At 43.8% G+C, this 24,423-nt stretch overlaps 1 protein-coding gene across 1 annotated transcript in view; it reads left to right on the top strand.

The window, feature by feature from the left end:
• The window catches only part of LOC133541673 (B-cell receptor CD22-like), a 38,935-nt gene that overhangs the window by 11,881 nt on the left and 2,631 nt on the right, over nt 1-24,423 (top strand). Inside the window, exons 2-10 of the mRNA XM_061885245.1 lie at nt 6,127-6,465; nt 8,161-8,370; nt 8,452-8,787; nt 10,298-10,525; nt 15,656-15,943; nt 16,003-16,263; nt 19,600-19,878; nt 19,946-20,042; nt 21,274-21,307. Coding sequence (XP_061741229.1) covers nt 6,127-6,465; nt 8,161-8,370; nt 8,452-8,787; nt 10,298-10,525; nt 15,656-15,943; nt 16,003-16,263; nt 19,600-19,878; nt 19,946-20,042; nt 21,274-21,307 — 2,072 coding nt within the window. The remainder of the gene's footprint in view (nt 1-6,126; nt 6,466-8,160; nt 8,371-8,451; nt 8,788-10,297; nt 10,526-15,655; nt 15,944-16,002; nt 16,264-19,599; nt 19,879-19,945; nt 20,043-21,273; nt 21,308-24,423) is intronic.

The following is a 24,423-nucleotide window of genomic DNA, read 5'->3' as shown; positions in this document are numbered from 1 at the left end:
CAAGTTTCCAGAAAATAGTCGAAAAAACGGAAAATAACAGAGCTGAGACGCGGTGTTTGTAATGTGTTTGAGAAAATGGCGGCTTTATTACGACTGACCATTTCGTCGGCTTTCCCCACACCCTCGTATTTTGAACAAATTTCGTCCAATTTCCTTGCCACTCTCGCATCTTCGGGCCAGTGGTGCAACTTCAATTCCTCCCTGTTCGTGTTGTTACACCCTCCGACAACACACCCACGAGGCATGATGTCTCCAAGGTTCCAGATAATAGTCGAAAAACGGAAAATAACAGAGCTGAGACGCGGTGTTTGTCTGACCATTTCGTCGGCTTTCCCCACACCCTCGTATTTTGAACAAATTTCGTCCAATTTCCTTAACACTTTCGCATCTTCAGGCCAGTGGTGCAACTTGAATCCCTCCCTGCTAGTGTTGTTACACCCTCCGACAACACACCGTCGAGGCATGATGTCTCCAAGGTTCCAGAAAATAGTCGAAAAAACGGAAAACAACAGAGCTGAGACGCTGTGTTTGTAATGTGTTTGAGAAAATGGCGGCTTTATTACGACTGACCATTTCGTCGGCTTTCCCCACACCCTCGTATTTTGAACAAAATTCGTCCAATTTCCTTGCCACTTTCGCATCTTTGGGCCAGTGGTGGAACTTGAATCCTTCCCTGTTAGTGTTGTTACACCCTCCGACAACACACCGTCGAGGCATGAGGTCTCCAAGGTTCCAGAAAATAATCGAGAAAACGGAAAATAACAGAGCTGAGACGTTGTGTTTGTAATGTGTTTGAGAAAATGGCGGCTTTATTACGACTGACCATTTCGTCGGCTTTCCCCACACCCTCGTATTTTGAACAAATTTCGTCCAATTTCCTTAACACTTTCGCATCTTCGGGCCAGTGGTGCAACTTGAATCCCTCCCTGTTAGTGTTGTTACACCCTCCGACAACACACCCACGAGGCATGATGTCTCCAAGGTTCCAGATAATGGTCGAAAAACGGAAAATAACAGAGCTGAGACGCGGTGTTTGTAATGTGTTTGAGAAAATGGCGGCTTTATTACGACTGACCATTTCGTCAGCTTTCCCCACACCCTCGTATTTTGAACCAATTTCGTCCAATTTCTTGCCACTTTCGCATCTTCGGGCCAGTGGTGCAACTTGAATCCCTCCCTGTTAGTGTTGTTACACCCTCCGACAACACACCCACGAGGCATGAGGTCTCCAAGTTTCCAGAAAATAGTTGAAAAAACGGAAAATAACAGAGCTGAGACGCGGTGTTTGTAATGTGTTTGAGAAAATGGCGGCTTTATTACGACTGACCATTTCGTCGGCTTTCCCCACACCCTCGTATTTTGAACAAATTTCGTCCAATTTCTTGCCACTTTCGCATCTTCGGGCCAGTGGTGCAACTTGAATCCCTCCCTGCTAGTGTTGTTACACCCTCCGAAAACACACCGACAAGGCATGAAGTCTCCAAGTTTCCAGAAAATAGTCGAAAAAACGGAAAATAACAGAGCTGAGACGCGGTGTTTGTAATGTGTTTGAGAAAATGGCGGCTTTATTACGACTGACCATTTGGTCGGCTTTCCCCACACCCTCGTATTTTGAACAAATTTCGTCCAATTTCTTGCCACTTTCGCATCTTCGGGCCAGTGGTGCAACTTGAATCCTTCCCTGCTAGTGTTGTTACACCCTCCGACAACACCCACGAGGTATGATGTCTCCAAGATTCCAGAAAATAGTCGAAAAAACGGAAAATAACAGCTGAGACCCGGTGTTTGTAATGTGTTTGAGAAAATGGCGGCTTTATTACGACTGACCATTTCGTCGGCTTTCCCCACACCCTCGTATTTTGAACAAATTTCGTCCAATTTCTTGCCACTTTCGCATCTTCGGGCCAGTGGTGCAACTTGAATCCCTCCCTGCTAGTGTTGTTACACCCTCCGAAAACACACCGACAAGGCATGAAGTCTCCAAGTTTCCAGAAAATAGTCGAAAAAACGGAAAATAACAGAGCTGAGACGCGGTGTTTGTAATGTGTTTGAGAAAATGGCGGCTTTATTACGACTGACCATTTGGTCGGCTTTCCCCACACCCTCGTATTTTGAACAAATTTCGTCCAATTTCTTGCCACTTTCGCATCTTCGGGCCAGTGGTGCAACTTGAATCCTTCCCTGCTAGTGTTGTTACACCCTCCGACAACACCCACGAGGCATGATGTCTCCAAGTTTCCAGAAAATAGTCGAAAAAACGGAAAATAACAGCTGAGACCCGGTGTTTGTAATGTGTTTGAGAAAATGGCGGCTTTATTACGACTGACCATTTCGTCGGCTTTCCCCACACCCTGTATTTTGAAAGAATTTCGTCCAATTTCCTTGCCACTTTCGCATCTTCGGGCCAGTGGTGCAACTTGAATCCCTCCCTGTTAGTGTTGTTTCACCCTCCGACAACACACCGACGAGGCATGAGGTCTCCAAGGTTCCAGAAAATAGTCGAAAAAACGGAAAATAACAGAGCTGAGACGCGGTGTTTGTAATGTGTTTGAGAAAATGGCGGCTTTATTACGACTGACCATTTCGTCGGCTTTCCCCACACCCTCGTATTTTGAACAAATTTCGTCCAATTTCTTGCCACTTTCGCATCTTCGGGCCATTGGTGCAACTTGAATCCCTCCCTGCTAGTGTTGTTACACCCTCCGACAACACACCCACGAGGCATGAGGTCTCCGAGGTTCCAGAAAATAATCGAGAAAACGGAAAATAACAGAGCTGAGACGTTGTGTTTGTAATGTGTTTGAGAAAATGGCGGCTTTATTACGACTGACCATTTCGTCGGCTTTCCCCACACCTTCGTATTTTGAACAAATTTCGTCCAATTTCCTTAACACTTTCGCATCTTCGGGCCAGTGGTGCAACTTGAATCCCTCCCTGTTAGTGTTGTTACACCCTCCGACAACACACCCACGAGGCATGATGTCTCCAAGGTTCCAGATAATGGTCGAAAAACGGAAAATAACCGAGCTGAGACGCGGTGTTTGTAATGTGTTTGAGAAAATGGCGGCTTTATTACGACTGACCATTTCGTCAGCTTTCCCCACACCCTCGTATTTTGAACCAATTTCGTCCAATTTCTTGCCACTTTCGCATCTTCAGGCCAGTGGTGCAACTTGAATCCCTCCCTGCTAGTGTTGTTACACCCTCCGACAACACACCCACGAGGCATGAGGTCTCCAAGTTTCCAGAAAATAGTTGAAAAAACGGAAAATAACAGAGCTGAGACGCGGTGTTTGTAATGTGTTTGAGAAAATGGCGGCTTTATTACGACAGACCATTTCGTCGGCTTTCCCCAAACCCTCGTATTTTGAACTAATTTCGTCCAATTTCTTTCCACTTTCGCATCTTCGGGCCAGTGGTGCAACTTGAATCCCTCCCTGCTAGTGTTGTTACACCCTCCGACAACACACCGACAAGGCATGAAGTCTCCAAGTTTCCAGAAAATAGTCGAAAAAACGGAAAATAACAGAGCTGAGACGCGGTGTTTGTAATGTGTTTGAGAAAATGGCGGCTTTATTACGACTGACCATTTAGTCGGCTTTCCCCACACCCTCGTATTTTGAACCAATTTCGTCCAATTTCTTGCCACTTTCGCATCTTCGGGCCAGTGGTGCAACTTGAATCCTTCCCTGTTAGTGTTGTTTCACCCTCCGACAACACCCACGAGGCATGATGTCTCCAAGTTTCCAGAAAATAGTCGAAAAAACGGAAAATAACAGCTGAGACCCGGTGTTTGTAATGTGTTTGAGAAAATGGCGGCTTTATTACGACTGACCATTTCGTCGGCTTTCCCCACACCCTCGTATTTTGAACAAATTTCGTCCAATTTCCTTGCCACTTTCGCATCTTCGGGCCAGTGGTGCAACTTGAATCCCTCCCTGTTAGTGTTGTTTCACCCTCCGACAACACACCGACGAGGCATGAGGTCTCCAAGGTTCCAGAAAATAGTCGAAAAAACGGAAAATAACAGAGCTGAGACGCGGTGTTTGTAATGTGTTTGAGAAAATGGCGGCTTTATTACCACTGACCATTTCGTCGGCTTTCCCCACACCCTCGTATTTTGAACCAATTTCGTCCAATTTCTTGCCACTTTCGCATCTTCAGGCCAGTGGTGCAACTTGAATCCCTCCCTGCTAGTGTTGTTACACCCTCCGACAACACACCCACGAGGCATGAGGTCTCCAAGTTTCCAGAAAATAGTCGAAAAAACGGAAAATAACAGAGCTGAGACGCGGTGTTTGTAATGTGTTTGAGAAAATGGCGGCTTTATTACGACTGACCATTTCGTCGGCTTTCCCCACACCCTCGTATTTTGAACAAATTTCGTCCAATTTCTTGCCACTTTCGCATCTTCGGGCCAGTGGTGCAACTTGAATCCCTCCCTGCTGGTGTTGTTACACCCTCCGACAACACACCCACGAGGCATGATGTCTCCAAGGTTCCAGATAATAGTCGAAAAACGGAAAATAACAGAGTTGAGACGCGGTGTTTGTAATGTGTTTGAGAAAATGGCGGCTTCATTACGACTGACCATTTCGTCGGCTTTCCCCACACCCTCGTATTTTGAACAAATTTCGTCCAATTTCCTTGCCACTTTCGCATCTTCGGGCCAGTGGTGCAACTTGAATCCTTCCCTGTTAGTGTTGTTACACCCTCTGACAACACACCCACGAGGCATGAGGTCTCCAAGTTTCCAGAAAATAATCGAAAAAACGTAAAATAACAGAGCTGAGACGCGGTGTTTGTAATGTGTTTGAGAAAATGGCGGCTTTATTACGACTGACCATTTCGTCGGCTTTCCCCACACCCTCGTATTTTGAACAAATTTCGTCCAATTTCTTGCCACTTTCGCATCTTCGGGCCAGTGGTGCAACTTGAATCCCTCCCTGCTGGTGTTGTTACACCCTCCGACAACACACCCACGAGGCATGATGTCTCCAAGGTTCCAGATAATAGTCGAAAAACGGAAAATAACAGAGTTGAGACGCGGTGTTTGTAATGTGTTTGAGAAAATGGCGGCTTCATTACGACTGACCATTTCGTCGGCTTTCCCCACACCCTCGTATTTTGAACAAATTTCGTCCAATTTCCTTGCCACTTTTGCATCTTCGGGCCAGTGGTGCAACTTGAATCCTTCCCTGTTAGTGTTGTTACACCCTCCGACAACACACCGACAAGGCATGAAGTCTCCAAGTTTCCAGAAAATAGTTGAAAAAACGGAAAATAACAGAGCTGAGACGCGGTGTTTGTAATGTGTTTGAGAAAATGGCGGCTTTATTACCTAAGTGACGTCACGTTCTGACGTCATCGCTCCGAGAGCGATAAATAGAAATGGGTTTAATTCGCCAAAATTCAACAATTTAGAGTTCGGAAATCGGTTGAAAAAATATACTGTCTTTTTTCTGCACCATCAAGGTATATATTGACGCTTACCTAGGTCTGCTGATAATGTTCCCCTTTAAACTGTTTGACTATTTGCTCACACAGTTGTGGACAAAGGGGTGTACCTCGCCCCATCCTTTCCTGTGAAAGACTGAGAATTTTTTGGGGGAAGCTGTTTTTATACCCAATCATGGCACCCACCTGTTCCCAATTAGCCTGCACACCTGTGGGATGTTCCCAATAAGTGTTGGATGAGCATTCCTCAACTTTATCAGTATTTATTGCCATCTTTCCCAACATCTTTGTCACGTGTTGCTGGCATCAAATTCTAAAGTACTCAACTGAATATGGGTTGAAAAGGATTTGCAAATCATTGTATTCCGTTTATATTTACATCTAACACAATTTCCCAACTCATATGGAAACGGGGTGTATATATGTATGTATATATGTATATAAAGGTGTATATACAGTATGGGCGTAATATGATCAAACGTTCTTGTTCTTGTCAAAAGTCTAACAGCCGCATTTTGTACCAACTGTAATATTTTCATGCTAGACATGGGGAAGCCCGAAAACAATAGGTTACAGTAATCGAGACGAGACGTAACGAACGCACGAATAATGATCTCGGCGTCGCTAGATATCATTTTATGATGTCATTGATGTTGTTGTGTGTTTCAGGGCTGCTCTGTGCTGAGTGGGGGGGGACCTACTCTGAGACGGAGATCTGTGCAATTAAAGGATCCACTGTAAGGATTCAGTGCTCCTTTCAGTTCCCGCCCAGAGAAAACGAGCGTGAGATCAAGGTCAAGGATACATTTTGGTTCACCAAAGATCCGCCTGAAGATCTAAGACTGGACCCTCAGTACTTTGGTGGTGTGCAGTCTGACTGTCATGGCAACATCTGCAATCTGACCATCGCAGACGTGAGACGGAGTGACGAGTACACGTTCAGATTCACAACTGACCATTCCCTAGGAGGGTACACCGTCAGTCCTGCTGTTAAAGTGACCGTCACTGGTACTGCTTTCCATGAAACACATTTCCACCAAGCTCAGTCCAGTTTGAGGTCAGGAAGTCCAAGTGGTGGTTGTAGGCGGGGCATGCATTCCACACCCCTATAGGCCTTCAGTGATGTCCTACTTAGTCCGACTTAAAAAAAAACACATCATACCATGAATTGATTAACGAGGACCCCGACTTAAACAAGTTGAAAAACTTATTGGGGTCAATTGTAGGTAATATGTACTGTACTGTGCAATCTACTAATACAAGTTTCAATCAATCAATCAATCAATCAGCAATTAAAACATATCTTTTTTTTTTGCAAATAGTCATTAACTTGGAAATTAATAGCAACGACACATTGCAAAAACATTGTCACGGGGGCATTTTTACCACTGTGTTCCATGGCCTTTCCTTTTAACAACACTCAGTAAACGTTTGGGAACTGAGGAGAACGATTTTTGAAGCTTTTCAGGTGGAATTCTTTCCCATTCTTGTTTTATGTACAGCTTCAGTCGTTCAACAGTCCGGGGTCAACGTTGTGCTATTTTAGGCTTCATATTATTTCACACATTTTCAACGGTAGACAGGTCTGGACTACAGGCAGGCCAGTCTAGTACCGGCACTCTTTTACTACGAAGCCACGCTGTTGTAACACGTGGCTTGGCATTGTCTCGCGGAAATAAGCAGGGGCGTCCATGATAACGTTGCTTGGATGGCAACGCATTGAAAAAGCAAATACATATGACCCTAAGATCTATTTGTTCGATTAAAAAGCAGTTAAAAAAGGGGCGGTAAAGCTCGGTTGGTAGAGTGGCTTAAGTCAAGGGGCCAAAGTCAACTAGTGACAAATAACACAAAATCACTCTGCTGAAGAGGAGAAAAAGAAAACTCAAAATAGCAAACAAAGGAAGTCAGGATCCAGGTATTCAAACACGAGACGAGGCAAGGCATGGATAAACGAGACAATCTGGCACAGAACAAAGGGAGGCGTGGGCTTATAAGACACATGAGGGTAATGGGGAACAGGTGGAAACAATCAGGGGTCAGGGATGACGTCAGAATGATGACACAAAAGGAAGGGCAAGTGACTTGAAACGAGAGTTAAAAGTTAAAGTTAAAGTACCAATGATTATCACACACACACTAGGTGTGGTGAAATGTGTCCTCTGCATTTGACCCATCACCTTGATCACCCCCTGGGAAGTGAGGGGAGCAGTGGGGAATCAGAGCCCCCCGCGACCCCAAAGGGAATAAGCGGTAGGAAATGGATGGATATGTAAAGCGCTATATAAAATGTAATTCACACTAATACACTTTAATCAATCAAAAACACTTTTGTTTATTTAGGAAAAGTACATTCAAACCAAATGAACTTTTGTCAATTTCTGATCATGATTTAAGCCTGGCTTCGGGACATCATAGCGTGGCGCCAACGCAGAACTACAAACTTGTACAATGGAGGACATCTTGGCTTTTTTGGGCGTCCTCACATTCCGGAAGTCACCATTCGCGGTCCTCCAATCAACACGCTGCACTGTGTCTAGCTCCGCCCCTTTGGCAGCCCTACACATGTACTTCCTGACAAGTTATTTTGCTACCCGTCACGACTTGTGAGGACAAAAACTGATCCAAACTGTACTGCCCTTTGGTGGAAGTGGACATGAAGACTTTTATTTTGAAATGATTGACGTTTTCCTTTCATTCCAGATCTGAAAGTACAAGTGCCATATTACAAATATAATCTGAAGTGTGTCAGCACCAATTGCAGTACTTGGTCTCCTTCTTCATACGTCTGGTATAAGAATGGAGAGGAAATCCCAAATGCAAAGTCCCAAGTGTACAGAGTAGTGTATGACTCCAAAAACAGTTACTCCTGTGCTGTGAGAGGACACGAGCAAGCTGTGTCTCCTCCAGAGTGTGAGTGGACTCTTCAGTCTTCTGCTGCACGTCACATGTAACTTTGTGCTGACTCAGCTCAATGCTTCTTCTGTCTTTCAGGTGTGGGGTACAGGCCATGTAACAAGGTGGTTTACCACAAGAGACACATCTGTGCCATCCAAGGATCATCAGTGGACATTACCTGTGAATACACGAGCTATGGAGATACCCGGACAAAATTCTGGTTCCGTAAAGAGTCTAGTCACCGGTGGAACCCCTCCTTTACTGAAGACCCTCAGTATGAAGGTCGTCTTGATTTACCTTCTGAGACTTCTGGAAAAAGCACACTGAGAATAAAAGATGTGAGGCAGAGTGATTCTGCTGAGTACCGCTTCAAATTCACCACCAATTCTGAATGGAGTAGTATTTCACCTGGAAGCACCTTGACAGTCGCAGGTATGAACACACCTGACCAAACATGCCCAAATAATACAACTATGTTACAAAACCCAAAACCCAGCTTAAGTTGTTCAACAGTCCAGGTGTGCTATTTTAGGCTTCATATTATGCCACACATTTTCAACGGGAGACAGGTCTGGACTACAGGCAGGCCAGTCTAGTACCGGCACTCTTTTACTATGAAGCCACACTGTTGTAACATAAGCAGAATGTGGCTTGGCATTGTCTTGCTGAAATAAGCAGGGGCGTCCATGATAACGTTGCTTGGACGACAACATATGTTGCACCGAAACCTGTATGTACCTTTCAGCATTAATGGTGCCTTCACAGATGTGTAAGTTACCCATGCCTTGGCCACTAATACACCCCCATACCATCACACATGCTGGCTTTTGAACTTTGCTCCCAGAACAATCCAGATGGTTCTTTTCCTCTTTGTTCCAGAAGACACAATGTCCACAGTTTCCCCCCAAAAATTTGAAATGTGGACACATCAGACCACTGAATACGTTTCTACTTTGCATCAGTCCATTTTAGATGAGCTCAGTCCCTGCGAAGCCGGCAGCGTTTCTGGGTGTTGTTGATAAATGGCTTTCGCTTTGCATAATAGAGTTATAATTTGCACTTACAGATCTGTAGTTACTGACAATTGTTCCCTGTAGTGTATTTCTGAGCCCATGTGGTGATATCCTTTACACGCTGATATCGCTTTTTAATGCATTACCGCCTGAGGGATTGAAGGTCCGTAATATCATCGTTTACTCGCAGTGATTTCTCCAGATTCTCTAAACCTTTTGATGATATTACGGAGCATAGATGGTGAAATCCCTAAATTCCTTGCAATAGCTGGTTGAGAAATGCTGTTCTTAAACTGTCGGACAATTTTCTCACGCATTTGTTCACAAAGTGGTGACCCTCGCTCTGTCCTTGTTTGTGAATGACTGAGCATTTCATGGAAGCTGCTTTTACACCCAATCATGGCACCCACCTGTTCCCAATTAGCACGTTCACCCGTGGGATGTTCCAAATAAGTGTTTGATGAGCATTCCTCAACTTTCTCAGTCTTTTTTGCCACTTGTGCCAGCTTTTTGGAAATATGTGGAGGCTTCAAATTCCAAATGAGCTAATATTTGCAAAAAATAACAAAGTTTACCGGTTCGAACGTTAAATATCTTGTCTTTGCAGTCTATTCAACTGAACTCACTGGTTTTGTACAATGAATACATTAGATTAGACAATAAAATATCTATATTACGTACAATACTGTATATTACATTATTTTAGAATTTTCTGCCGAGTCACTAATCTTTTCTAGTGTTTTAATGCGGATGAAGTGTAATTTTATTTAGAAATAAGTCAGCAGCCAATCACAAGAAGGCTGTGGGCTGCAAACTGGACTTTGGACAGTGGTGTTCCAGATGAAGCAGTCATGTGTGTATGTTGTGTGACTTGCATCTCCAATCAATATTAATATGACATCTTTCATGTTTGCTCCTCTGGCCTCCAGCTGTGCAGGTGCAGGTGATGTCAGTCAGAGTTGAAGATTCTCACCTTGTTGCACAAATGTTGTGTCACACAAGCTGCCTTCCAGAAGCTCCTTTGTCTTTTGAGTGGGAGAAGAATGGAGAGAATATAAAGTCTGGACCCAAAGTAAAAGTCACCTTGTCACCTGGAGACTACATCACCTGTGCTGCACGACAACAACATCAACATATCAGCATCTCTCCTCACCTGTGTGAGTTGTTCTTTCTTCCAGAAAAACATGTTGCGCTACAAAGCACTTCAGTAGGAAAACTACTTCAAATCTTTCTTGTTTGTCTTCCAACTGCAAAGTAGTAAACAACACAAACAACACAGTAGTTATTATTCCTGCTTAGGTCGCACTTGTTGCTAGGTAGACTTCGGCAGGAAGGCATTGAGGCAAAATCAAGCAGAAAAACCACACTTTAAATATTATGAGACATGAACCTTTCATTGGATCACTACTCTGTATTGTCTGTGAAACACTTATTGTACAGAAATAGTCATACATGACTAAACATTCTTTGCATATTTGTTACATGTATTGTTTATCCAAAGGAAGGCTAGTTATTTAGTTGATTATTTAGTTAGTTAGTCAGATAGTTAATTAGTTAGCCTGTTTTGCCATATAATTTTTAATCAAACCTAGTGGAAGGATGTCACATGATCCAAAGAAGAAATACATACATTGTTTTCTTTAAAAAAAAATGTCAATTTTTCTAAAATATATATACATATATATGTATATTAAAAAAGTGTAAAAAAAATATATGAATGAATCCGGAAATAACCATCCTTATTTTTCTTTATTTTCTATAAATATCTTCTTTTTTTTATTGGATTGTATTTTTCAAATACCTTTAAATATATATTTTAAAAAACTATTTTCATTTTAGCAGATTAATTTTTATGTATTTTTTTAACAATATTCCTTTAAAAATGTCCAGACATTGTGTTTCTAAAAACAATGGAAATTATGTTTCCAGTAAAGAACAACAGTCTTCCAGCTTGTATTCTCAGGCGATTTCATTTAAGAGGAGAAAACTATAATTTACGGGAGATATCGATTTTTGAAATAAGTAAAGCGAGAACTAATATAAAATACAAATGTATTACAGTTTTAGGAGTTAAATGGTGGAACAAGCTCAGTGATGAGCTGAAAACATGCACTTCTTTGGTAAAGTTTAAGAAAACATAGAAAGGTGAAATAATTGAGAATTATAAAATATAGTAACAATTACTTTCATCTCATTGATTATTATTTAATTTTTTTAACGTTGATGTTCCAGGCAATCTAATCTTCAGTGAAGGTATTGGATAGGCAAATATCAATCAATCAATCAATGTTTATTTATATAGCCCCAAATCACAAATGTCTCAAAGGGCTGCACAAATCATTACGACTACAACATCCTCGGAAGAACCCACAAAAGGGCAAGGAAAACTCACACCCAGTGGGCAGGGAGAATTCACATCCAGTGGGACGCCAGTGACAATGCTGACTATAAGAAACCTTGGAGAGGACCTCAGATGTGGGCAACCCCCCCACTCTAGGGGACCGAAAGCAATGGATGTCGAGCGGGTCTAACATGATACTGTGAAAGTTCAATCCATAGTGAGAGTTCAGTTCAAGCGGATCCAAGACAGCAGCGAGAGTCCCGTCCACAGGAGACCATCTCAAGCGGAGGCGGATCAGCAGCGTAGAGATGTCCCCAACCGATACAGGCGAGCGGTCCATCCTGGGTCCCGACGAGCGGTCCATCTGGGTCTCGACTCTGGACAGCCAGTACTTCATCCATGGTCATCGGACCGGACCAGGGGGGGACATAGGAGAAAGAAAAGAAGCGGCAGATCAACTGGTCTAAAAAGGAGGTCTATTTAAAGGCTAGAGTATACAAATGAGTTTTAAGGTGAGACTTAAATGCTTCTACTGAGGTGGCATCTCGAACTGTTACCGGGAGGGCATTCCAGAGTACTGGAGCCCGAAATGAAAACGCTCTATAGCCCGCAGACTTTTTTGGGGCTCTGGGAATCACTAATAAGCCGGAGTCTTTTGAAAGCAGATTTCTTGCCGGGACATATGGTACAATACAATCGGCAAGATAGGATGGAGCTAGACCGTGTAGTATTTTATACGTAAGTAGTAAAACCTTAAAGTCACATCTTAAGTGCACAGGAAGCCAGTGCAGGTGAGCCAGTACAGGCGTAATGTGATCAAACTTTCTTGTTCTTGTCAAAAGTCTAGCAGCCACATTTTGTACCAACTGTAATCTTTTAATGCTAGACATGGGGAGACCCGAAAATAATACGTTACAGTAATCGAGACGAGACGTAACAAACGCATGGATAATGATCTCGGCGTCTTTAGTGGACAAAATGGAGCGAATTATAGCGATATTACGGAGATGAAAGAAGTACAATATAAGCTTTGGCTTCAGCCTATTCCTTTTTTGCTCATTTTTTTCTTTTCTTTCGTGTGTAAATGTGCATAATTGTACTGTAAAACTGATCACACAAAATGGTTGATTGATTTGATTGATTATATGACCGAAATAAACTAATTTCATTCATTCATTCATTCAAAAAAAAGGAATATATATTCAAACATAAATATTTATACTTGGTATAAATATATACATATACATATATATATACACATACATAAATACACTATATATATATACATATATACTGTATATACACACATACATATATATATATATATATAAACATATATATAAAATAAGGAGGGGATAGAAAGAGAAAAAAAGGAAGACAGAGGGGGAAATTGTGGGGACGAAAGGAAGGATTAGACAGAGACACACAAACAACAACAGCAAACACAACAACAACAACAACAATAGAGCAACATCAGCAAATACGACGTGTACAAACATGATGGTTAAAAGTGATAGCAAATAAGCAGTTAAATAATAAAATATAATACAGAAATGACAATGAGCATTATTACACTACTGCCTGGCGGGCCGATTTTTGGGTGGTCTGGTGGTCAGGGGTGGATGGGGGTGCGGGTGGGGCTGTGGGCAGCCGCCTTGGGTCGGGTGTGGGGGGTGTCCCTCTTGTGGGTGGTTGGGGGGGGGGGGGGGCTGAGGTCGGCTCGTGCCCCTCTGGCCCCGGGTGTCACAACTAGGCTTGGACATGGATTGATTCTTCGAGTACATAGTTGTTTATTATATAACATATACAAAACAGGGAAAACAAAAACACTTGCTCAATGGCATGAAAGACAATTGAACTATAAACTCAAACAGCACGATGGCAAGACTAAAGACATGAAACAAAAGAGTGCACTGTGGCATAAATACGTAAACTTATTGTGGACGAGGACGTGAAGGTTTGAGCAGCATGGGTAGAGTGCGTGCGAGTGTGAGAAGATCCCAGAATGATGAACAGAAAGAAAAGGACTTAAATACTGGCTGTGATAATCAGGAACAGGTGCGGGCGGGACTGAGGGCAGGGGCGTGACAAGGTGGGAACTGATACGTTGGCATGGAAACAAACAAAACCAGGAAGTGCAAAACGTGACTGAATGTCCAAAATCAAAAACATAACATGACAAAACAAAACATGATCCATAGGTGTGACACCGGGTCTCCTTGGGCTTCCTCCGCCCCTGGGGCGCGGGGCGGGGTCCGCCTTGGGTCGGGGGGGCTGCTTGCCTCCCTTGTTGGGGCGGTGTTGCCCAACTGCCCTGCGAAAGTCCCCCTCCTGTGTTTTTCCCCGCCCTTATTTATTTATTAATTGTATTTTTTTTTTATTTTTTTTTTTTAGCACAGCCTTTAAAGGAGCACCTGTGAAATTTAATTTGCAGGAACGGAGTGAGTTTAGGGTTGAATTTTCCACCCTCGTTCTATTCTCGGTCACTAGCTTTCTAACCATGCTCAACACCCTCTCTGATGACTTGCAAGAGTACTTCTTCTTCCTCTTACCCGTAGTCACCAGGACTGTCTCTTCTTCCTTCTTCTGCTTCGTCTCCTTCTTGTTGTGAACTCTCCAAAAGCCGTAGATGTTATAACGTGGCACGCCGTTTGTATCATACTTGCCAACCTTGAGACCTCCGATTTCGGGGGCTGGGGGGTGGGGGGCGTGGTCGGAGGTTGGGCGCGGGGCGTTGTTGGGGGCGTGGAGTATATTTACAGCTATTCATCCATCCATTTCCTACCACTTATTCCCTATGGGGTCACGGGGGGCACTGGTGCCTATCTCAGCTACAATCTGGCGGAAGGCGGGGTACACCCTGGACAACTCGCCACCACATCGCAGTATGTGTAGAAATCTCTATTTATCATTGAATCACTTGTTTATTTTTCAACAAGTTTTTAGTTATTTCTATATCTTTTTTTGCAAATAGTTAAAAAAAGACCACTACAAATGAGCACTATTTTGCACTCTTATACAATTTAAAAAATCAGAAACTGATGACATAGTGCTGTATTTTACTTCTTTATCTTTTTTTTTTCAACCAAAAATGCTTTGCTCTGATTAGGGAGTACTTGAATTAAAAAAATGTTCACAGAGGGTACATCACTGAAAAAAGGTTGAGAACCACTGCTCTAAAAGCCGTAGATGTTATTGTCACATATGCATGCACAGTAGATGGCAGTATTGTCCTGTTTAAGAGTGTCACAACATTGCTGCTTACGGCAGACGAAATGCTTTACGTGACTGCTGTTGTTGTGTGTTGTTGCCGCGCTGGGAGGACGTTAATGAGACTGCCTAACAATAAACCCACATAAGAAACCGAGAACTCGCCCTCGATCATTCTACAGTTGAAACGTCATTGGGCAGGCACTCTGTTTATATTGTGGGAAAGCGGACGTGAAAACAGACTGTCGACACGTCACTCGGGTCCGCATGGAGCTGGAGGGGGCGTGGCCTCAAGCTCCGCCTGAAATTCGGGAGGTTTTCGGGAGAAAAGGCAATGAATTTCGGGAGGGTTGGCAAGTATGGTTTACATCGGGAAAAACGGACGTGACGAAAGGCTGTCCTCACTCATGTCCGCATGGACCTGGAGGGGGCGTGCCTCGTTGTCTGGAAATCGGGAGAAATTCGGGAGAATGGTCGTCCCGGGAGATTTTCGGGACAGGCACTGAAATTCGGGGGTAACCTGGAAAATTCGGGAGGGTTGGCAAGTATGATGTACTGTCAAGTGTAGTGGGCACTGGCGCCACCTACAGGGCTGGAGTGGAAGACGTCATGAGCAGTAAAAGGTGTTGAGGAGTGTTTGGCCTGGGTGGAGGTCTGCTGCTGCTGTACTGACTCATGTTTTTGTCTGTGCTGAAAAGAAGAATGTTTGTTCAATACTTCTGGGTTCTTCCTCCAGATGTCCTGAAAAGACCCTCAGTGTCCCTGAGTGATGCCAGGGACATATTGGAGGGTCGTCCACTGACACTGACCTGCTACATCGACAACTACAACTACTCCTCAGCAACAGATGATTACTGCTGGTACAAGAAGAAGAAGAATGTGTCTTCAGATGAGGAAGTCCTCAGGAAAGGTCGAGAACTGGTCTTCAAGTCCATCAATTCTTCAGACTCAGCAGAGTATTGGTGTACTGTGGAGAACCAGCTGGGGAAAAACCCATCCGAACCCGTCTTCATTGACGTCCAATGTGAGTACAAGTACGTCTTTGAGTATTGACACTGATGAGGACAAGGTCCTGTCCCTCAGATCCTCCCAGGTGGTCGTCTTTGTCCGTCAGTCCGTCTCCTGTCATCCTTGAGGGACAGTCGGTGAATCTGACCTGCAGCAGCGATGCTAAACCGGCCGCCAGCTACACCTGGTTCAAGGACCACCAAATTCTGACCCAAAATCCACAAGGACTTTACAGTTTCACCTCCATCCGTCCTGAAGATGCCGGAACATTCCACTGCATGTCTGAGAATAAACATGGACACGTCAAGTCTTCAACAGTTGTCATAGACGTCCAATGTAAGTACCAAGGTCTGACATGGACGTACAGTACTCAACCAACATGGAAGTCTAGTTTAGGTACCAAAGTCCAACATGGATTCCCATTTCAGATAACCAAGTCCAACATGGACAGCCTCAGTCCATAAAAGAGGTCTAGTTTAGGTATTTAAGTCCAACTTGGACGTTCAGTCCAACGTGGAGGTTCTCTTTTCAACATAACGTTTCAGTTTAGGTACCTAAGACCAACATGCATGTCCTTAGTCCAACGTGGACGTCCTGAATCCAACATGGACGTCCTCGGTCCAACAAGAGCGTGCTTAGTCCAACATGGGCATGTGTGAAATCTTACGTGGACATCCTAAGCCCAGCATGGACATCCTCAGTCCAACATGGCCGTCATTAGTCCATCATTGACATCCAAAGTTCTACATGGAAGTTCTAAGTCCAAAATGAACATCCTCAGTTCAACAAGAGCACCCTTAGTCCATCATGGGGGTGCTGAATCCTACATTGGACATCCTAAGTCCAACATAGCCGTCCTTTGTCCATCACAGGCATCCTAAATCCTACATGGATATCCCTAGTCCGGCATGGACGACATTTGTCTAAGTCCATCATGATGGATTTAGACATTCTAAGTCCAACATGGACCTCTTAAGTCCAACATGGATGTCCTAAATCCAACATGGACCTCCTAAATCCAACATAGACGTTCTAAGTCCAACATGGGTGTCCTCAATCCAACTTGGACCTCCCAAAGTCCAACATGGACCTCCTATGTCCAACATGGATGTATTAAGTCCATCATGGACCTCCTGAATCCATCATGACCTCCTAAATCCAACATAGGACATCTTGTTGGACTTACACGTCTGTGTTGGACTTAAGAGGTCCATTATGGACTTAGAACGTCTAAGTCCAACATGGACCTCTTATGTCCAATATGGATATCTTAAATCCATCATGGACCTCCTGAGTCCATCATGGACCTCCTAAATCCAACATAATTGTATGTCCTTGTTGGACATAAAACGTCTATGTTGGACTTAGAATGTCTAAGTCCATCTTGGACCTCCTAATTCCAACATGGTTCTACTAAGTCCAACAGAGAAAGGTTCTAAGTCCAACATGGATGTCCTTAGTCCAACATAGACGTTCTAAGTCCAACATGGAAGTCCCAAGTCCAAGATCGACCTCCTTAGTCCAACATGGACCTCTTAAGTCCATCTTGGACCTCCTAATTCCAACATGGTTCTACTAAGTCCAACAGAGAAAGGTTCTAAGTCCAACATGGATGTCCTTAGTCCAACATAGACGTTCTAAGTCCAACATGGAAGTCCCAAGTCCAAGATCGACCTCCTTAGTCCAACATGGACCTCCTATGTCCAACATGGATTTCCTAAGTCTAACATAGGAAGTCTAAATTCAACATGGACCTTCGAAGTCCAACATGGACCTCTTATGTCCAACATGGACCTCCTAAATCCAACATGGACTTCCTAAATGCAACATAGACTTTCTAAATCCAACATGAATGTCCTCAATCGAACATGGACCTCCAAAGTCCAAAATGGATGTCTTAAGTCCATTATGGACCTCCTAAATTCATCATGGACCTCCTAAATCCATCATGGCCCTGCTAAATCCAACATGTTGGACTTACAACGTCTATATTTGACTTAGAACATCTATGTTGGATTTAGGAGGTCCATGAAGGACTTAGAATGTCTAAATCCAACATGGACCTTCTAAGTCAATAATGGACCTCCTGAGTCCATCATGGACTTCCTAAGTCCAACATAGACGTTCTAAGTCCAACATGGAAGTCCCAAGCCCACATGGACCTCCTATGTCCAACATGGACTTCCGAAGTCTAACATAGATCGTCTACGTCCAACATGGACCTCCTAAATCCAACATGGACCTTTTAAGTCCAACATGGACCTCCTATGTCCAACATGGACCTCCCAAGTCCAACATGGACCCTTTAAGTCCAATATAGACCTCCCAAGTCCAACATGGACCTTTTAAGTCCTACATGGACATCCTATGTCCAACATGGACCTCCTAAGTCCAACATGGACTTCCTAAATCCAACATGGACCTCCAAAATCCAACATGTTGGATTTACAACGTCTATATTTGATTTAGAACATTTATGTTGGTCTTAGGAGGTCCATGATGGACTCAGGAGGTCCATGATGGACTTAGGAGGTCCATGATGGACTTAGTCGAAGTCCAACATGGACCTCCTAAATCCAACATAGACTTTTTAAGTCCAACATGGATGTCCTAAGTCCAACATGAACCTCCTGAGTCCAACATGGACCTCCTCATTCCAACATGGACCTCCTAAGTCCAACAGAGAAACGTTCTACGTCCAACATGGACCTCCTAAGTCCAACATGGACCTCCCAAGTCCAACATGGACCTCCAAAGTCCAAAATGGATGTCTTAAGTCCATTATGGACATCCTGAGTCCATGACGGACCTCCTGAGTTCATCATGGACCTCCTAAGTCCATCATGGACCTCCTAAGTCCAACATAAGACATCTATGTTGGACTTAAAACGTCTATATTTTACTTAGAATGTCAAATATAGACCTCCTCATTCCAACATGGACTTAGGAGGTCCATAATGAACTTAGAATGTCTAAGTCCAACATGGACCTCCAAAGTCCATCATGGACCTCCTATGTCCAACATAGACGTTCTAAGTCCAACATGGATGTCCTAAGTCCAACATGAACCTGTTAAGTCCATCATGGACCTCCATGTTGGACTTAAAACATATATGTTGGGTTTAGAACATTTATGTTGGACTTAGGAGGTCCATGTTGGACTTAGGAGGTACATGTTGGATTTAGGAGGTCCATGTTGGACTTAGGAGGTCCATGTTGGAATGAAGAGGTCCATGTTGGATTTAGGAGATCCATGTTGGACTTAGGAGGTCCATGTTGGACTTAGGAGGTCCATGTTGGACTTAGGAGGTCCATGTTGGATTTTTAATGTCTAAGTCCAACATGGACCTCCTAAGTCCAACATGGACCTCCTATGTCCAACATAGACGTTCTAAGTCCAACATGTATGTCCTAAGTCCAACATGAACCTGCTAAGTCCATCATGGACCTCCATGTTGGACTTAAAACGTATATGTTGGATTTAGAACATCTATGTTGGACTTAGGAAGTCCATGTTGGAATTAGGAGGTCCATGTTGGACTTAGGAGGTCCATGTTGGACTTTGAATGTCTAAGTCCATCATGGACCTCCTAAGTCCAACATGGACCTCTGAAGTCCATCATGTAGACCAGGTGTCAGGGCCTGAAGGGTGTGCCGCATGTCCCTCACCAGATGCTCCGAGGCGTCCAGTGATCTCAGTGACACCCTCGGGTGAAGCCAGCCAGGGTTCCTCGGTCTGGTTGAGGTGCAGCAGCGACGCCAACCCGCAGGCCAACTACAGCTGGTGGAGGGGGCGTGGAGAGCAGGTCGCTGTTGAAGAACTGCAGGGAGCCAAATCGGCCACCTTCAACCTGTCTGACCTGAGACTTGAGGACAGCGGGGACTACGTGTGTGAGGCCTCCAGCAGCAGAGGCAGGAACAAGTCCTCAGTCAGCATCCAAGTCCAGGCCTGTAAGTGCTCACTTCCTGGATGCTGGGATTGTTGCCATAGTAACTGGGATGCTGGCCTTCCTCTCAGGTTCCTGGAGTGTCACCGTGGCAACAGCTGGGGGCTCAGTCGCTGGTCTTGTTCTTGTTCTGCTGGTCCTGGTTCTCACCGCTTTCCTGGTGTGGAGGTGAAGACTTTAGTCTCCTGTTCTTGTCCACAATCTTGTTCATACTTCATGTTGTTTATCCTCCTTCTCATCCTCCTCCTCCTCCGCCTCCTCCGCCTCCTCCTCAATTTGTTTCTCCTTCTTCTTCATCTCTTTCTTCTTCATCTCTTTTTCTTCATCTTTCTTCTTCTTTTTCTCCTCCTCCCGCTCCTTCTTCTTCATCTCTTACTTCTTCTCTTCTTATTATTTTTCTCCTCTTCCTTCTCCTCCTTTTTCTCCTCCTCATCCTCTTTCTTCTTCTTCTTTTTCTCCTTCTTCTTCCTCCATCTTCTTCTTCTTCTTCTTCTTTTTGTTTCCTCATCCTTCTTCTTCTTCTTCTTTTTCTCTTTATATGATTTATCCTCCTCTCCTTCATAATCATTATTTTCCTTCTTCCTTTGCTTCATCTTTTCTCATTCTCTTTCTTCTTCTTCTTCTTTATATTCTTCTTTTTCTCCTCCTTGTTCTCCTCCACCTTTTTCTCTTTATATGATTTATCCTCCTCCTCTCCTTCATAATCATTATTTTCCTTCTTCCTTTGCTTCATCTTCTTCTCATTCTCTTTCTTCTTCTTCTTCTTTATATTCTTCTTTTTCTCCTTCTTGTTCTCCTCCACCTACCCCTTCTTCTTTTTCTCTTCCTCCCCCTCCTTCTTCTACCCTCTTCTTCTTTCTTCTCCTAATCTTCTTAATCTGTTTCTCTTCTTCTAATTCTTCCTTTGCTTTATCTTTTTCTCCTTCTCTTTCTTATTGTTCTTCTCATTGTTCATCTTCCCTTTTTTCTTCTTCTTCTTCTCCTTCTGATTATCTTCTCCTTACTCTCCTCTTCTTTTTTTCTTATTCTTTCCTCATATATCTCCTCTCCTTCTTAATCTTCTTGATCTATTTATGTTCTTCTCATTCTTCCTTTGCTTCATCTTCTTTTCCTTCTCTTTCTTCTTCCTAATCTTCTTATCCTGCTGCTGCTTCTTCTTCTTCTTCTCCACTTTGTCCTTCTTCTCCTCCTTTCTCCTTCTTGTCCTTCTTCTTTTCTCCTTCTCCTTTTCTTTTTCTTCTTCTTCTCCTCTTCCTTCTCCTTCTCCATCTCTTTGTTCTCCTTCTCCTCTTTGTTCTTCTCCTCCTCCTCCACCTCCTCCCTTTTCTTCTTCTCCTCTTCCTTCTCCATCTTCTCCATCTCTTTCTTCTCCTTCTCCTCCTCCTCCTCCTCTCTCCAGCAAAAAGAGGGCATCAAAGGAGTCCAGAGCAAAGGTAAAAAAAATTCCCACCAACACAGATGTTTGATATGTGATGATGTCACCATGAGAGCTCAGTTCAAACAGATGTTCTTAATGATAAAAATATATAAATAAATACATATTACATTATAATAAATGTACTGTAAATACTCTTACGTTTGAAAAGTATAGTACATGTATTAGTTTTTTCATTTAAAATAAGTAATTTTATTATTTAGATGAAATCAATTTTAGAATGTACAGTTATTTCATTGAAATTATTTTTGATAATGAATTCCAGTTCCAATGTATGAATCCAATCAGACTATTCTGTACTCCTATTTTAGTTTTATTCATTCAAAAGAGGTCATTTTACTATTCTTTTTTAGGCTTTTGTAATTTTGTAATTTAAAACAAATGATTTCAACAAATTGTTGCTTATTTTAAATGTGTTATAAAAGTCAAAGTTATTTAATTTAAATGCTTTTTTAAATCATGTCTTATTATTTTTAATTGCATTTATTGAATTAAAAATAGTTTCACTTTTTCCATCCATCCATCCATCATCTTCCGCTTATCCGAGGTCGGGTCGCGGGGGCAGCAGCCTAAGCAGGGAAGCCCAGACTTCCCTATCTCCAGCCACTTCGTCTAGCTCTTCCCGGGGGATCCCGAGGCGTTCCCAGGCCAGCCGGGAGACATAGTCTTTCCAACGTGTCCTGGGTCTTCCCCGTGGCCTCCTACCAGCTGGACGTGCCCTAAACACATCCCTAGGGAGGCGTTCGGGTGGCATCCTGACCAGATGCCCGAACCACCTCTCGATGTGGAGGAGCAGCGGCTTTACTTTGAGTTCCTCCCGGATGGCAGAGCTTCTCACCCTATCTCTAAGGGAGAGACCCGCCACCCGGCGGAGGAAACTCATTTCGGCCGCTTGTACCCGTGATCTTATCCTTTCGGTCATGACCCAAAGCTCATGACCATAGGTGAGGATGGGAACGTAGATCGGCCGGTAAATTGAGAGCTTTGCCTTCCGGCTCAGCTCCTTCTTCACCACAACGGATCGACACAACGTCCGCATTACTGAAGACGCCGCATCGATCCGCCTGTCGATCTCACGATCCACTCTTCCCCCACTCGTGAACAAGACTCCTAGGCACTCCACCCTCTTCCGGGAGAGAACCATGGACTCGGACTTGGAGGTGCTGATTCTCATTCCGGTCGCTTCACACTCGGCTGCGAACTGATCCAGTGAGAGCTGAAGATCCCGGCCAGATGAAGCCATCAGGACCACATCATCTGCAAAAAGCAGAGACCTAATCCCGTGGCCACCAAACCGGAACCCCTCAACGCCTTGACTGCGCCTAGAAATTCTGTCCATAAAAGTTATGAACAGAATCGGTGACAAAGGACAGCCTTGGCGGAGTCCAACCTTCACTGGAAACGTGTCCGACTTACTGCCAGCAATGCGGACCAAGCTCTGGCACTGATCATACAGGGAGCGGACTGCCACAATAAGACAGTCCGGTACCCCATACTCTCTGAGCACTCCCCACAGGACTTCCCGAGGGACACGGTCGAATGCCTTCTCCAAGTCCACAAAGCACATGTAGACTGGTTGGGCAAACTTTTTATGCATTTTAGGATTTTTATTTCAAAAGATTAATTGTAATATATTTATTTTGAATCGCACTATTAAGAATTATTTAATTAAAATTATATTTATGAGTTATGTTTTTTTTCAGACAATCAGACAATACCTTAATGTTTGTATTTATTAATTTAAAAGAACAGTACTTACATTTTAAAAATTTTATATTTGTGACGAGTTCAGACGCAAAAACATATCTCCATTTTCCATTTTACATCAACAAAATGTTTAAAAAAAAAAAAGATCATTAATGATGTCATAAGAGACGATATTTATCGTGTTTGGTCTCAGTGAGACTTGGCACAAAACAACATAATTTCTCCTCCTAACTACACAAGTTCACATGTTGCTCGTCCCATTTAAAAGGATGGATGGCTTGCCCCGATTTTTGACACTAACCTGAACCCTAACCCTTGTAATAAATATATTTCATTAAAGGTTGTCATTATGAGGTCTGTAGTTCCACTGGAAGTCATCTAACACCCTCCTGGACCTTATTCAGACTTGATCAATGACTTATCTGAGTTTGTTGCTGATCCAGTGACGCATTCAGATTATATACTTATCATGAACGAATAGTCGAACCTCAGATTCAGGAGGAACAGTGTAGTTTTTGTCCTGGTCGTGGCACTGTGGACCAGCTCTATACTCTGGGCAGGGTCCTTGAGGGTGCATGGAAGTTTGCCCAACCAGTCTACATGTGCTCTGTGGACTTTGAGAAGGCCATGTTCGACCATGTCCCTTGGGAGGTCCTGTTGGGAGTGCTCAGAGAGTATGGGGTGTCAGACTGTCTGATTGTGGCGGTCCGCTCCCTGTATGATCAGTATCAGAGGTTGGTCAGCATTGCAGTGAGTCAGACCCATTTCCAGTGAGGGTTGGACTCCGCCAAGGTTGCCCTATGTCGCCGATTCTGTTCATAACTTTTATGGACAGACTTTCTAGGTGCAGTCAGGGCGTGGAGGGTATCCGGTTTGGTGGATGCAGGATTAGTTCTCTGCTTTTTGCAGATGATCTGGCCAGGATCTTCAGCTCTCACTGAATCGGTTCGCAGCCGAGCGTAAAGCGACTGGGATGAGAATCATCACCTTTAAGTCCAAGTCCATGGTTCTCGTCCGGAAAAGGCCGGAGGGCCATCTCCGGGTTGGAGAGGGGACCCTGCCGCATGTGGAGGAGTTCCAGTACCTCGGAGTCTTGTTCACGAGTGAGGGAAGAGTGGATCGTGAGATCAACAGGCGGATCGATTCAGTAATGCGGACACTTTATCGATTCGATGTGGTGAAGAGGGAGCTGAGCCGAAAGTTCGACAGGCGGATCTGTGCGGCGTCTTCAGTAATGCGGGGGCGCTGTATCGATCCGTTGTGGTGAAGAAGGAGCTGAGCCGGAAGGCAAAGCTCTCAATTTACCAGTCGATACACGTTTCCATCCTCACCTATGGTCATGAGCTTTGGGTTATGACCGAAAGGATAAGATCATGGGTACAAGCGGCCGAAATGAGTTTCCTTCGC

The sequence above is a fragment of the Nerophis ophidion genome, linkage group LG01 (assembly GCF_033978795.1).
Source record: "Nerophis ophidion isolate RoL-2023_Sa linkage group LG01, RoL_Noph_v1.0, whole genome shotgun sequence".
In the NCBI taxonomy this organism is placed as follows: Eukaryota; Metazoa; Chordata; class Actinopteri; order Syngnathiformes; family Syngnathidae; genus Nerophis; species Nerophis ophidion.
Note: the sequence above shows the minus strand (reverse complement) of the source record. Positions and strands in the feature narration are given on the sequence as shown.